At 47.1% G+C, this 12642-nt stretch overlaps 1 protein-coding gene across 4 annotated transcripts in view; it reads left to right on the top strand.

The window, feature by feature from the left end:
- Ldlrad3 (low density lipoprotein receptor class A domain containing 3) overlaps positions 1 to 12642 on the top strand; it is a 215182-nt gene that overhangs the window by 67966 nt on the left and 134574 nt on the right. For all 4 annotated transcript variants that reach the window (XM_023710744.1, XM_023710742.1, XM_023710743.1 and 1 more), the window contains one exon: positions 8471 to 8596. In XM_023710744.1, the coding sequence (XP_023566512.1) occupies positions 8471 to 8596 (126 nt within the window). The remainder of the gene's footprint in view (positions 1 to 8470; positions 8597 to 12642) is intronic.

The following is a 12642-nucleotide window of genomic DNA, read 5'->3' as shown; positions in this document are numbered from 1 at the left end:
AGGAATCTGTCATTTTTCTAATCTTCTCCTTTCTTTTTAATCATTGTCTTCTTTAGAAGCAGTTATTAATTCCTTTACTGCAGAGTATTTTTTAGATTGGGTTTCCTCCCTATGTTTCTGTATTTGATTCTTTACTTCAGATGCTATGAGTTCAGTTAATTCTTTTTTTATTTCAGAACATAATTCTGCTCTGTATTCCTCTATACCTTCCTGCTGTTGCTCTTTTACTTTTGACACTATTAATTCATACATTTCAGCTGAACTAGTGTCCTCTGCTCTTGTTCTGGGTGAGTGTTGGGTTTCCTCCATATGTTTCTGCATTTGATTCTCTATTTCAGATGCTATTATTTCAGAGATTTCTTTTTTTCTTTCTGATCTGAGTTCCTCTATACCTTTCTGCAGTTGTTTCTTTATTTCAGAAGCTCTTGATTCATTGCTTTCAGCTGTGTGATTCCCAATTTGTTCTGTGCTGGTGTCCTCTGCACTTGTTATGGGTGGGCTTGGAGTCTGAGATTGCATATTGCTCCTTCTCATTGTCATTTTGTGTAGCACTGTCTTCTGACCTTTGTTGTAGAGCTTTGGTGCGGTTATAACCTTAGCACCTACTGAAATTCAGGTGCAGATCTACAAAGTTTGAATTTATCCAGTTTTACTTGGCTTGGGTTTGGCTTCTGTGCTCAGCTCCTTCCTGCTGCCGCCCTTGGGAGTGATCCTGTTGTGCCCCTCTGGCACGATGTTCTGTTCCTGGACTAGCTGGGTGGTTCTGTCCCCTACACTCTCTGCAGGGACTGCAGCTGCACAGTTTCACCTCAGGCCTGTATGATAGACCTGAGCTGAATCTTAAGGGGACAAGCGGGAGTATGGGAGAGGGGAAGCTCTCCCACACCCTTACCGGGCCTGGGGTGGGGCTTGATCTGGGGGTCCCTGAGAATGCGGCAGAAGTTCTCACTCACTCGGGAGGCGTGGGGTGGGGGTGGGGGCTGCAGAGTGGTGTTGGTGGCGTCCCAAGGGCACAGAGCAGGTTCTCACTCACGCTGTGCCTGGGTTTGGACTGGACAGGTCCCCTGGGGACAGGGTAGCCAGAAGCTCTCCCACACACTCAGTGGGCCTGGGCTAGGGCTGGATCTGGGGGTCCCGAGAACACGGTAGAAGTTTTCACTCACTTGGACATGGGGAGGGGTGCTGCAGAGTGGTGGGGGGGGTCCCAAGGGTGCAGAGGAGGGTCTTACTCATCGCTGTGCCTGAGTTTGGACCGACTGGGTCCTGCGGGTACAGGGTAGCTGGAAGCTCTCCCACACACTCACCAGGCCTGGGCTAGGGCTGGATCTCTATATATTTGGTACAAAGTCTCACTGCACAGCTTGGACTTGTAGTGATCCTCCTGTCCTGTCTCAGCCTCCCCAGTGCTGGGCTTACAGGTGTGTGCCACCATATGCAGTTTCAGTGGCTGGCACAGTGGCATGGCATGTGGCCCTGGGGATTGAACCTGGGTCCCTGCACTTCCCAGGCAGGCACTTACACTGCTGAGCTATCTCGCAAGCACCCTCATCCTGTTCTTTGTTATTTTACTGGCCTTTGGTGTCCAGCCCTGTTCCAAGCAGACCTTAAGGGAGGGAAGGACTCAGATGAGGAATTAAACTCAACTCTGAGGAGATCCTGGCACCCCCATCTTGCTGCTGTCCTCAGCTGCTATTTGAGGAAGTGTAGGGTTCAAGTTTTAATTAGAATAGTGGCTCTGCTTGCCTTTGCCAGTCAGTTTTAAAGGTATTCAGGGTCTTGTCTTCTCTCTTTCTGGGGACCCTGACATCTCCCTTGCTGGCAGTGGGTGTGACAAAAGGAAACTGAGGCTTTGCCCGGGCCAACCTGAGCTTGGTAGCAGCTTGTGCAGGTGGGAACAGCAGTTAGCTACGTAGTATCTGCTCCAGCTTACTGCACGGCTGGCGGCCTTCGGTCTGCCATCGCCCACACCTCTAATACACTGGGGTTTACCCAAGCATGGGCTTAAACAAGTGAGCTAACCTGCAAGCCCCTGGAGCTTTATTTGTACATTGGGCAAATGTTTCTTAGACACCAGCTGTAGGTCCTCTAGAGCCTTCAGAAGGGTGAATGAAACTATTGAAGCAAGTAGACGTTCTGGAGGGCAGGGTACAGGTTCCTCAGCCAGACAACACCACACAAGGGTTGTGGCATCACATGGTAGGTAGCACGGCCTGTGAAGGGAAGAAGTCGAGGGAGAATGGCATCAGAGGCTGTTGGGAGCCATACTGTGCAGAAGCCCTGCGGTGGTGTGTGCCCCTCTGGCCGCAGGAGCTAGAGGCCCATGTGGTTGCCGACACTGAAGAGCTGCGTGATGCTCCCATGAGGATGCTGGGTTCATGAGGAAGTGCTCTCAGCCCCTTAGACGGTATTTCTTCCCTGACTATTCAGAAGGTACCCAGGGCAGGACTGGCTGATCAAGGATAGTGTGTTAGAGGTGTGGGCCTGGGCAGAAGGATGTGTGGATGGTGTCTAAGCGACGAAGGAACTGCCTAGTTGGTTGGCCGGTCTACTGGGGAGGTTGGTCATGGCCTGTGGTCTGGGAAGTGGGGTTTGGGAGGATTTCCCCACTCTGCTGAGAGAAGCTCACATTGCCTGGGCTGGTCATATGAACAGTGTGCTATGTGCCCTGGGAACGCCTATGTGTGTGGCCAGCTGCCAGTTACAACCCTGCGTGCTGAGTGTCCGATGTGCTTTTGGGGTTGACAGCATTTCACACATGCTGTCTTTACTTGTTGCTGGAGGATTTGGGCACATCCTTTGTGACTAGCGCATCCCTCTTGGGAGCTTGTGTCCAGTGTCCTCTGGATCTCACCATGAGCCTTTACTCTCAGCTGATTTGGCTTCTTGTCCTTTTGCTGTCACATTATAGCCATGATTGTGACTAGTTGCAAGGACCTCGGACTCCCCCCAGTGAACTGCCAGACCTGGGGGGCTCAGAGATCCTGACATTATAAATGCTTATAACAAAGAACACACAATTCTGAAATGCTCCAGAAGCAAGCAGCTTGGATTTCTTGTTTTGTTCTAAAGTCTGGCCCGTGGTGGGTTTTTGATGAACAAGCTCAGCAATGTATCATAGGACTGGCATAAAATGTCCATACTTTGCCACTTGGTACCACCGCTTCTAGGAATCTGGCCTAAGAGTGTTATTTGTAATTCAGGCCAAGTGCACAAAGGGCATAGTAATGTTCTTTACAGTAACATTTATAATGCTGAGAATTTGATCATGACTGTTGGCCCTTTTTCTATTGCTGTAACAAAATACCTGAGGATAGGTGATTTGTTTAACTCACAGTTCTGGAGGTTCAAGCTTCTGGCATTGGTATCTGCTCAGTGCTGATGAGGGTTCCTCAGTGGGCACCTGATGCATGGCATCATGGGTAGGAGCTCTGTGTGTGAGACAGAGAGCGCACGGTGAGGTAGGAAACCAGAGCTTGAGTCGGGGTCACACTTGCTTTTTTATAACAGTGCACTCCTTAAGAAACAGATTCGTTTCCTAGGCCAGCATTAGCACCTTCCGAGGGCAGTGTGCTTAATCACCTAATTCCGTTGCGCTAGAAGGTTCCACAGCTTAGCAGCACCGAGTTGGAGACAAGGCATCCGCCACATGAATCTCTGGAGGCCAAGGCCTGTCTATGTCATAGCACCCACTGCCCAACAGAAGGAAATGGGAGCGATAACCTTACTGTGCCAACAAGATGAACTATTTCTGCAGTTACAAAAATATTGGAAAATATTTATATTGTAAGTGAAAGAGTTAGTATACAAAATGATGCATATTTTCTCCAGAGATTTGCTCTAAATAAAAACAAGCCATTCCCTAAAGGGTATAGAATGTATGGTTCCACTTACATAACATTCTTTATATGACAAAATTATAGAGATGTGGAACAGACCTGTGGTTGCCAGGATAAAAAAGGAGGAAATAGAGCAGCGGTTGGGAGCAAGTGGGATTTTGTAGTGATGGAAATATTCTGTATTTTACAGTGTCAGTGTCAGCATCCCATTTGTGATATTGTCCTACATTCTTACAATGGAGGGCAGCAGGAAAAAGGGATATAGACTGTCTCTGTGTTCTTGCTCCTAACTACATGTGAATCTGCAATTAGCTCAAACTTTAAAAATTTAATAAAGCATTTGGAGCATTAAAAAAATATGCATTCTGATATCAGAAGCATAAATGTTAATTACAGTTATTTTGGAGTAGAGAGCCCATAGGTGATTTCTTTCTTCTCTGTTCTATTTCTGTGTACTCCACAATGAATATGACTATAGCTTTTTGTTTTGAAAGAATTTCAGCCTCACAAAAAAGTTGCAGAAATAGTACTAAGTGCTCTCGTGCTCTTTGCCCACCTTCCCCTTACTAATATCATGTGTAACCATAACAGTTCTCAAAAATAAGAAAGCAGCCGTGGTACAATGCTATCAGCTGTACACTACAGAGCTCTCCTGGGATCTGTGCAGTTTTCTCACCGAGGACCCCATATTGCATTGAATATTCTTACCTTCTACAATATTGGGTAATTTCTTTTCTCTTTTCTTTTCTTTTCTTTTCTTTTCTTTTCTTTTCTTTTCTTTTCTTTTTTTTTTTTTTTTTGGAACCGAGGATTGAATTCAGGCCCTTGCACTTGCCAGGCAAGCGCTTGTTCTACTGAGCTAACTCGTTGGCCCAGTATTGGGTAATTTCTAAGTTTCTCATGACTTTGGAGACTTCTGATTGGTTGCGTGGTAGAATGACCTTCTCCTGACCTTGTCGGAGGTGTCCTGTGGTTACTCTGATGCTGTGTATCTTTGGTTTACAAGGGTACCACAGCAGCGATGTGTGACCTTCTCAGTCCCTCCCATGAGGGGGATGATGCTGTGGCCATGTCTTGGTGCTGTCGTGTTGACAGTGATAACTCAGTGAAGCTGCTGTCTGCCAAGATTTTTAACATGAAGTCACTATTTTCTCTTCATAACTAATAAACATATTGGTGGCAGGGTAATGGCAATAGCTATAAATGGCAGCGTGATAAACATACTGCCTTGTGGAGAGTATGCCAACTTCCCGTCTCTTCACCTTCTAATTTTGGATCCCTGGGTGGATCTTGCCTGTGTAACAGCCGTCACTGTGCTGCCTGCGTACTGGTGACCTTCTGTAGATTAATGAGAATGCTCATGGCTGGAAGAGTTGTCCCTTACCCATCATTTTCTGATTTATTCACCATCTCTTGGCATCAGTATGTTATAAAAAACTAAGGAACATTTATCACCTCTGGATTATAATCCAGAAAATTTAGGGTTCTTTCTTTTGAGGCTTAGATCGTCCTAGTGTTGGCCATTGGAAACTTCTGACCTGCCTCGGATTTTGATTACTTCTTTGCTGTCTGGCAACACAAGGCACTCCAGGACCGCAGGGTCATCTTTCTGTCCCCTCTGCAGTCACCCACTTCTCTGAGGAGCCTGATTCCATTTGCTAGCTAGTGCTACTTAGAAACTAAGAGCTGGGCACTAGATTTGCTTGCATGTGGATGCCACTGTTTTTAGTGCCTTTTTTTTTTTTTTTGGTGGAACCAGGGATTGAACTCAGGCCCTTGTGCTTGCCAGGGAAGCGCTTATTCCACTGAGCCATCTCCCCGGCCCTTTTAGTACCTTTCAAAAAACAAAGCTCGCTAATATGTGTGCAGTGTACTTATCTATACATGCAGAGGTCACCCCCCGTCTGCCTCTCCATTGAGTCATTCTGTTTGCTTAGTTTTGAAACCTTGGAGTCCAGTCTAGTCTAAGCCTCACACGCATTTCATTTTGCTTTTCTACCCCTTTGGCACCTTCTTTCCCCAGACAATGAGACATCTTGTTCTTATTATTCACATTGTATTTATTCATTCAACCTTTGTACACTCCAAAAGTGGCTTCAGAATTGCCATTCCATGGCCCCGTGCAAGACAAATGTAGTACGTTGTCTGCGTACAGTCCTTTCCTTTCTCTTCAGCCTTATAGAATCCAGGAAAACAGTGCTTTACCAGTAGTGTAAGCGGGTTCTTTCCTTTTATACCTTCTCCAGTGGGGTAATACTGTTCATATGTGATAACATTGTGTTTCTTTGGTATTGTTTATGTTCCATTGAAAGTCCCCCAACCCATGTATTGGATTCTAAGTCTTTATTTGGGGATGAATGAAATACTGTGATTCTAAGATACTTCTCTGGGTACAGTCAGTACAAATACATACTGAGATTGGTAGATGTACTGAATATGTGTGTACAAATAAATCTTTGTTCCTTTATTCTGTTCCCAGTTCCCTATTATTTGCATTCCTTTCCACTTACCCCCTGTTGCTAACTGATCTCCCCAGTTCTTGTTTATCTTTCCTGTAGTTCTTTCATGAGTACATCAATGCATGTATTTGCTTTGCCTCCCTTCTCTATATAGAGGAAAATGTATTGTAGATTCTCTTCTCTACCTGGTTTTCTGTTGCTTAATAGCGTATCTTAGAAATCACTCTATTTCATTCATAGTTGCCTTCTATTGTGAGTTTTTTTTTTTAAACTGGCATAATCAGAAAATCATTTCTAGTAGCCCAAGGATCAGTTTTTTAAACCCTGCAAACCTAAGGAGGGTGACAATGATGATGACAGATGGCATTGAGCATACAGTTTTTGGAGCACCTGCTGTGTGCCATGCTGTACACTAGGCACCTCACACAGATTACCACTGAGTCCTCTCCAGAGGCCTGAGGAGTCAGTGTCCCTTTCCTTGTCACTGGTGCACATACTGAGGCTGAGCAATATTTAGAAAGTGCTCAAAGCCATCAGGATGGAGCTAGTTTGAAATTCGGGCTTCCCAGACACTGTGCTCTGAGGAGAGCTTGCCCACGTCGTTCCAGAAGGGCCAGGTTGAAGCAGTCGTATGGGGTTTCTAAGCGTGGATACCTTCCAAGCCTTCACACGCTGTGGATTGTGAACTGGCTGTTGCTAAAGTTAACTTGTTACCACTACAGGAACATGGTGGTAACTTACTGCCTGCTTGTTCCAGAGAAGCAGCCCCTCCTTCTGTGGGTCTGCCGCTCAGCTTGGAGACACTGGGGATGTTCGGTAGAGCTGCCACCTGGACGCAGTCTAGATCCAATCTTGCACCTTCTAATCACCAGCCAGAGCAGCGAGCACCATGAAAAACAAAGGTCGTTACCCCACAGGGCTCTTTGCTTTAGCAGGACGTTCAGTCTTGCCTGAGTTACGATCGTTTGTGTTCAGACTGTTGGTACAGCAGGAGTGCAGGATGAATTGCTTCAGCGCACGAGTCTGGCTTCTAGTGCAGAAAATGACCACCCTTAGCACCCAGGCAGTGCTGAGCTTATTGAGCTCATGGCCTCTGACGCCTATGCCCAGGACCTCACCCGGCTCGAGGTTCTCCAGCTGTGTGGCCTTGGGCACATTGCTTTATCCTCAAAGTGCATCTGTGAAATGGGAGAGGAGCCATTCCCATCTGTGTTTGGGGTCTCTTCAGCAGTTTTCTAGGACAATTCACAGAAGTCAGTATATGGTCACATCAGGGCCATAGCGAAAGGACAGGTGTAGCATAGCAAAAGGACATAGTGCAGCATCAACAAAGGCCCGGGTGAATGCACTGCAGTCTGAGGAGGCCCAGCCCAGCTTCTGAGAGTCTTCTCCCCGTTGCAGCCCACGAGGTGCACGTAACTTCCCTAGCAGCAGGTGTAATGAGGGGCCGTGTGGGAAGGCCTGTCTGCTGGAGAACTTGTTAGGGGCTCACTGGGCTGCTCACGCTGGCATCTCCTGTCTGTCTACCAGGACTGCAACCTCCCACCAGAAAGTGGTGCTCAGCACAGTCTGTGCTCTTGGCCCTGGTGATTTAGGCACAGACAGCCACACTCGGCAGGCAGGGCGATGGGAATCCTCACTCCCTCATCCACGTTCCCCAGCTCCAGTGTGCAGGAGCCAGCCTCGCAGGCTGGCCTTTGTGAGGCTTACAGACTTGGGGGTGTCGTACTGACTCCTCTGCATGTCCTCCATTGGGGGGCTGCAGGGTGGATTCTGTGAGACAGTCCAGGCAGAGTACTTGGCACACCGCCTAGCATGGTAGACACTGGTTATCTGTCAGCTGAGACCCAGGGAGTTTGATTGGTTCTTCAGCACCTTAAGAAGCAGCTCCATCCATCATCCCTCTGCTCTCCATTCATGCATCTGTTGCTTCTTCCCCCCGCTTGGACTGAGTGCCTGCTGAGGGAGCAAGGCTGTGTCATGCAGGGCTGGCCGATTCCTGCCCAGAGGACACTGCACGGTGTGTCCAGCCAGGCTGGGTGCTTGAGGCAGATGGTGTGCCAGGAATCCTTGTGGGGACATCAGGGCAAACCCCATTCGGAGAACGCTGGGTGAGCAGCGAACCGAGAGCAGAGTCCTGATGTCTCACTGCCTGTCCTCTCGTTGCCCCTGCAGCCAAAGCCAAGTCGAAGTGCGGCCCGACGTTCTTCCCCTGTGCCAGCGGCATCCACTGCATCATTGGCCGCTTCCGGTGCAACGGGTTTGAAGACTGTCCCGATGGCAGCGATGAGGAGAACTGCAGTAAGTGCCCAGGGGCCTGCACCACCGGTCTCGCTCTTGGCGGCCGGCCTGACTCGCCTGTCCCAGGCACACACCTCACTGTGCCTCGCACACTCGGTGCACTGTGACTGCCTGTGCCCGTGCTGCATGCGTCTCTGTTGTGGAAATGCCTGGCCACCATGTACAGAGACTTGCTGAGTCCCTCAGCCTAACTGGATTCAGTATGAGCTCTCATTAACAGTGCACTGAAATCCAGGAGAGACCTAGGGAGCAGATAAAGAGTCTCCGGTGTGTGTGTGTGTGTGTGTGTGTGTGTGTGTGTGTGGTGAACTGATCCAGGGCCATATAGCTTGACAATCAGAGCCAGTCAGTATATACTCAAACCCTTGCCAGAATGACTGACTTGTCTGTGTGCTTGCTTGCTGTTCCTCCTTTGAACTCTTTCGCAGAGTACTGATGTATTAATGATGTATGTATTCTAGAAGTATATTCTTGAAAAGGTCCTAGTACTATAGCTAAAATACCTTGACTTTGGCTACCCTGATTCCTTTCACCTACTGTATATTTCATGGTGTTAGTACACACACACACACACACACACACACACACACACACTCAGAGGCATGTGCACACACCCATGTGCATCCCTCCTTGACTCTTGGCAGCTTGCCCTTAGGCTGCTTCCCCCCTGACCTGGACACCTGGCCTCCCACCCTGCCTGTGTCCAGTGACTGTGCACACCACAGCCTTGGTGTCCACCGTATCTCCTCCCACCTGCGAGTCACCTTGTATCTGCTGCTGCTGGCCCTCCTGGATGCTGCTGCTTCTTTCCTTCCCCCCCAAAATACTAGGCCCAGCTCGAGCCTTTGTAGCTGTTACTGTGTCTGAGCATATACACACAGTTTTCATATATATGTATACTGATTTTTTATTTTAATTTTTTACATTTTCCTTAGGACATGTTTGCAGTATGTGCTGATAACATTCACCGCGGGGCCCTGGTGCCATGCATAACACATTTTAGGGCCTTTTCTTTTCCCTCCTCCTTCCTTCTATCCCCACTGCCTCCATCTCTCAGTCTCTTATTTTCCGTGCTTACATTTATGGCTGTTCTTGTGCAATCTTAGATTTATAGCAAAATCAGGGAGCTTGACGATTTCCCAAGGGACCCCTGCCAGCACATGAACAGCCTCTGACCCTCGGCATGCCGCAGCAGAGCCGGCTTCGGGCCCTGGGTGCAACTTCCCTGACCCGTTGTACTCTCCAGCTGCTGCTCGGGTTTGCGTTCGGTACGGTGCCCCGTGCAGGCCGGGCACATGTGTCGCGGCACGGTCGTAGCCTCCCTGCCCGGGAGCCCGGTCCCCTGCGCACTCCTCCCTCCACTAGTGCTAAAGCCTTTTCTGCTTCAGATTATTGTAAAAACAAACAAACAGATAACCTTGCAATATGCAAAAGTATATAAAGAAGAAAACAAAATAGCCCCTAATCACATACATTAGAATGCATTGCTAACACTTAGGCAGGTTGGTGGCAGTGCATCTGTCCATCTATCTTGTCTGTCTGTCTGTCTGTCTGTCTGTTCTGTCTTCCCCACTCTTCTTTAATGTGCTTAATTGTGATGCCATCCCCATTGTGACCACTTTTTATTTTAATAATCTTTTTCCAAAGTATAAGCCTTAGTGACTTACTGTTTTAATAGCTTGACTCTTCCGTCCTCCTGCGGTATCCCCGTTTCCAGGAGCCATCGCTGGAGTATCCCATGCTATGGGGACGCAGGGAGTGTTCCACTCTCCCACATGCCTCCTGTCGCCTCATTTCATCTTCTAGCTCTCAGGTGACAGAAACCTGGCAGCTCTACGGAGCCTTCTTGTATTTAGCAGAAACAATGAAGCCCACCTTGGCGGGAAAGACACACGTGACCCACAGAGTAGTGACCTGACTGGGGATTTGACCAGACTCTGAGCTCAGCCTGCACGTGTGTTTCCTCTGAGAAGCCGGGGTGACATCTGCCTCATCTCCCTGCACGCTGACTTCCCTGTGTCTACACAGGGTGTGCTGAGGGCCAGGGTGCTCCAGAGAATCAGATGACATGGTATCGAAGGCCTGTGGCTTGTGCTTGCTGTGGCAGCGTGTGTGCAAAAGTCTTATGGCTGGCCTGCAGTAATCGATTTTTTTATATATACTGTGTGTAGTGGTTTAAAAAATATAAGTGATGGAAGTAAAGATCATGTTTATTAGAATTTGCCTTTGGCTTCAACTCTCCAAGGAATACATCTTTTATAGCTCATGTAACCCTTTAGTGAGTGTGTACCAGCTTGATCTCAGCTTCCTGTTGTCATGGAGTCTTATATTCTCTACACACACACACACACACACACACACACACACACACACAGAGCAAGAGAGTAATCCAATGACAGTAAAAAGCAGTGTGACACATGATTGTGCACGCTCAAAATGATTGTGTCGTCCTTCTACTCCCTACCACAGCTAAGCACCCTGCACAGTTGACGTGTTTGGATGTTGGTCTTTGATTTGTGTAAGTAAGTTTTATCTGTCCTAGATCATGTCACTGGGGACTAAGCCAGCATTGTTCTCTCTCTTCTACTGTGTACAACTGGTGACTCTCACTCACCGTGTGAGAACTGGTAAATAAAAGGGAAGAATCAAGCCCTTAGCCCCCCTTCTTCTAGGCAATCTACTACAGAGAAGTCAGATAGCTGGTTTAAGAAAACAAACAGCCAAAAGCAGTGAGAGAATTAGAGCACAGGTCTCCGTTTCATTACCCTTAATGGGGAATGGATCTAGCTAACGATCATCCATGGTTGCTGAAACCCACACGTGAAAAATTAATGAGGAGCCTTCTACTGACAGAGCAGGTGCGAGTCCCAGAGCCACCACTCGATCTTCCCACAGACAGCTTTGAATCAATGTGGCGCCACTTCGAGGGGAAACGCAGCAGCAGCAGCTTACTCTGTGGGTCTCTTCATGTTACATAGTCAGTCTACATCTGTTCCAGATCCCACAGCCGTGCTTTCATTTTTGCTTTAAATTTGCCAACCCCCGAGGAGAATGCCATGTTTATCGAGACAGCTACCATGTGAGTTTAGTCTTGCCTCCCTCCTGGTATTCCAGGAGTCCTTCTGGTGTCCTCTCCTTCTAACTAAAGAATTTCCTTCAGCCATTTTTTTTTTTTTTAAAGCAAGTCTACTGCCAACAGATTCAGTTTTCGTTCATCTGAGAATGTCTTTATTTCACCTTCATTCCCGAAGGATTTTTATGGCGGGTAGAGTTCTGGGTTGACAGTTCCTTTCTCTGAGCACTTTAACTGTGCTACTTCCTTCTGGCTTCTCTGGTTTCCAGAGAAAACCCTGCCCCCGTTTGGATGTTTCCCCATAGATTATGCATCATTTGTCTCTAGCTGCTAGTGTCTTTTGTCTTTAGTTTTCGGCAGAATTTAGATCATTGTGTCAGGCGTCTGGGTGTGGATTTCTTTTAATTCATCCCATTTAGGATTCCCTGAACTAGTTGAATCTATAGGTGTTGTGTTCTGCCCCACTTAATACAGGTTTCTTTAAATAATTGTTTCTTCTTTATGGGATTCTAATGACGGCAGAATCAGAGTTTGTTTTTATCCTACCCGTCCCTGAGGCTGTGTTCCATTTTTATCAGCCATTTTGCTTTTTTATTGTCCAGATTGTGTATTTTTATTAATCGATCATCAAATTTCCTAATTCTTCACTTTCTCATCCCAGCCAGCTTTGGAGCTTATCTAAATGTGTTTTGCTTTTTTTGAGTTGCAATTACTGTATTTTTCAATTCTGTAATTATTTGGGGGGTTTTCTGTTTCTTTGCTGACATTGTGCATTTTTTCTTTTGCTTCATGTTTGTGACTGCTTGTTAGGGTGTTTGTATAATAGCTACTTTAAAATCTTTTTTTTTTCTTTTCAAAGTTTTATTGATAAACATATAGCAATAAGACAGTTTCAAATCAAATCGAAAGTACAGTTTCAACAAATAATACACTGCATATATTCTTCTTAGTGGTTAATTGCTGTACAAGATGC

Source organism: Octodon degus, unplaced genomic scaffold, assembly GCF_000260255.1.
Source record: "Octodon degus isolate 3935 unplaced genomic scaffold, OctDeg1.0 scaffold00018, whole genome shotgun sequence".
NCBI lineage: Eukaryota > Metazoa > Chordata > Mammalia > Rodentia > Octodontidae > Octodon > Octodon degus.
This window is presented reverse-complemented; position numbering and strand designations above follow the sequence as displayed.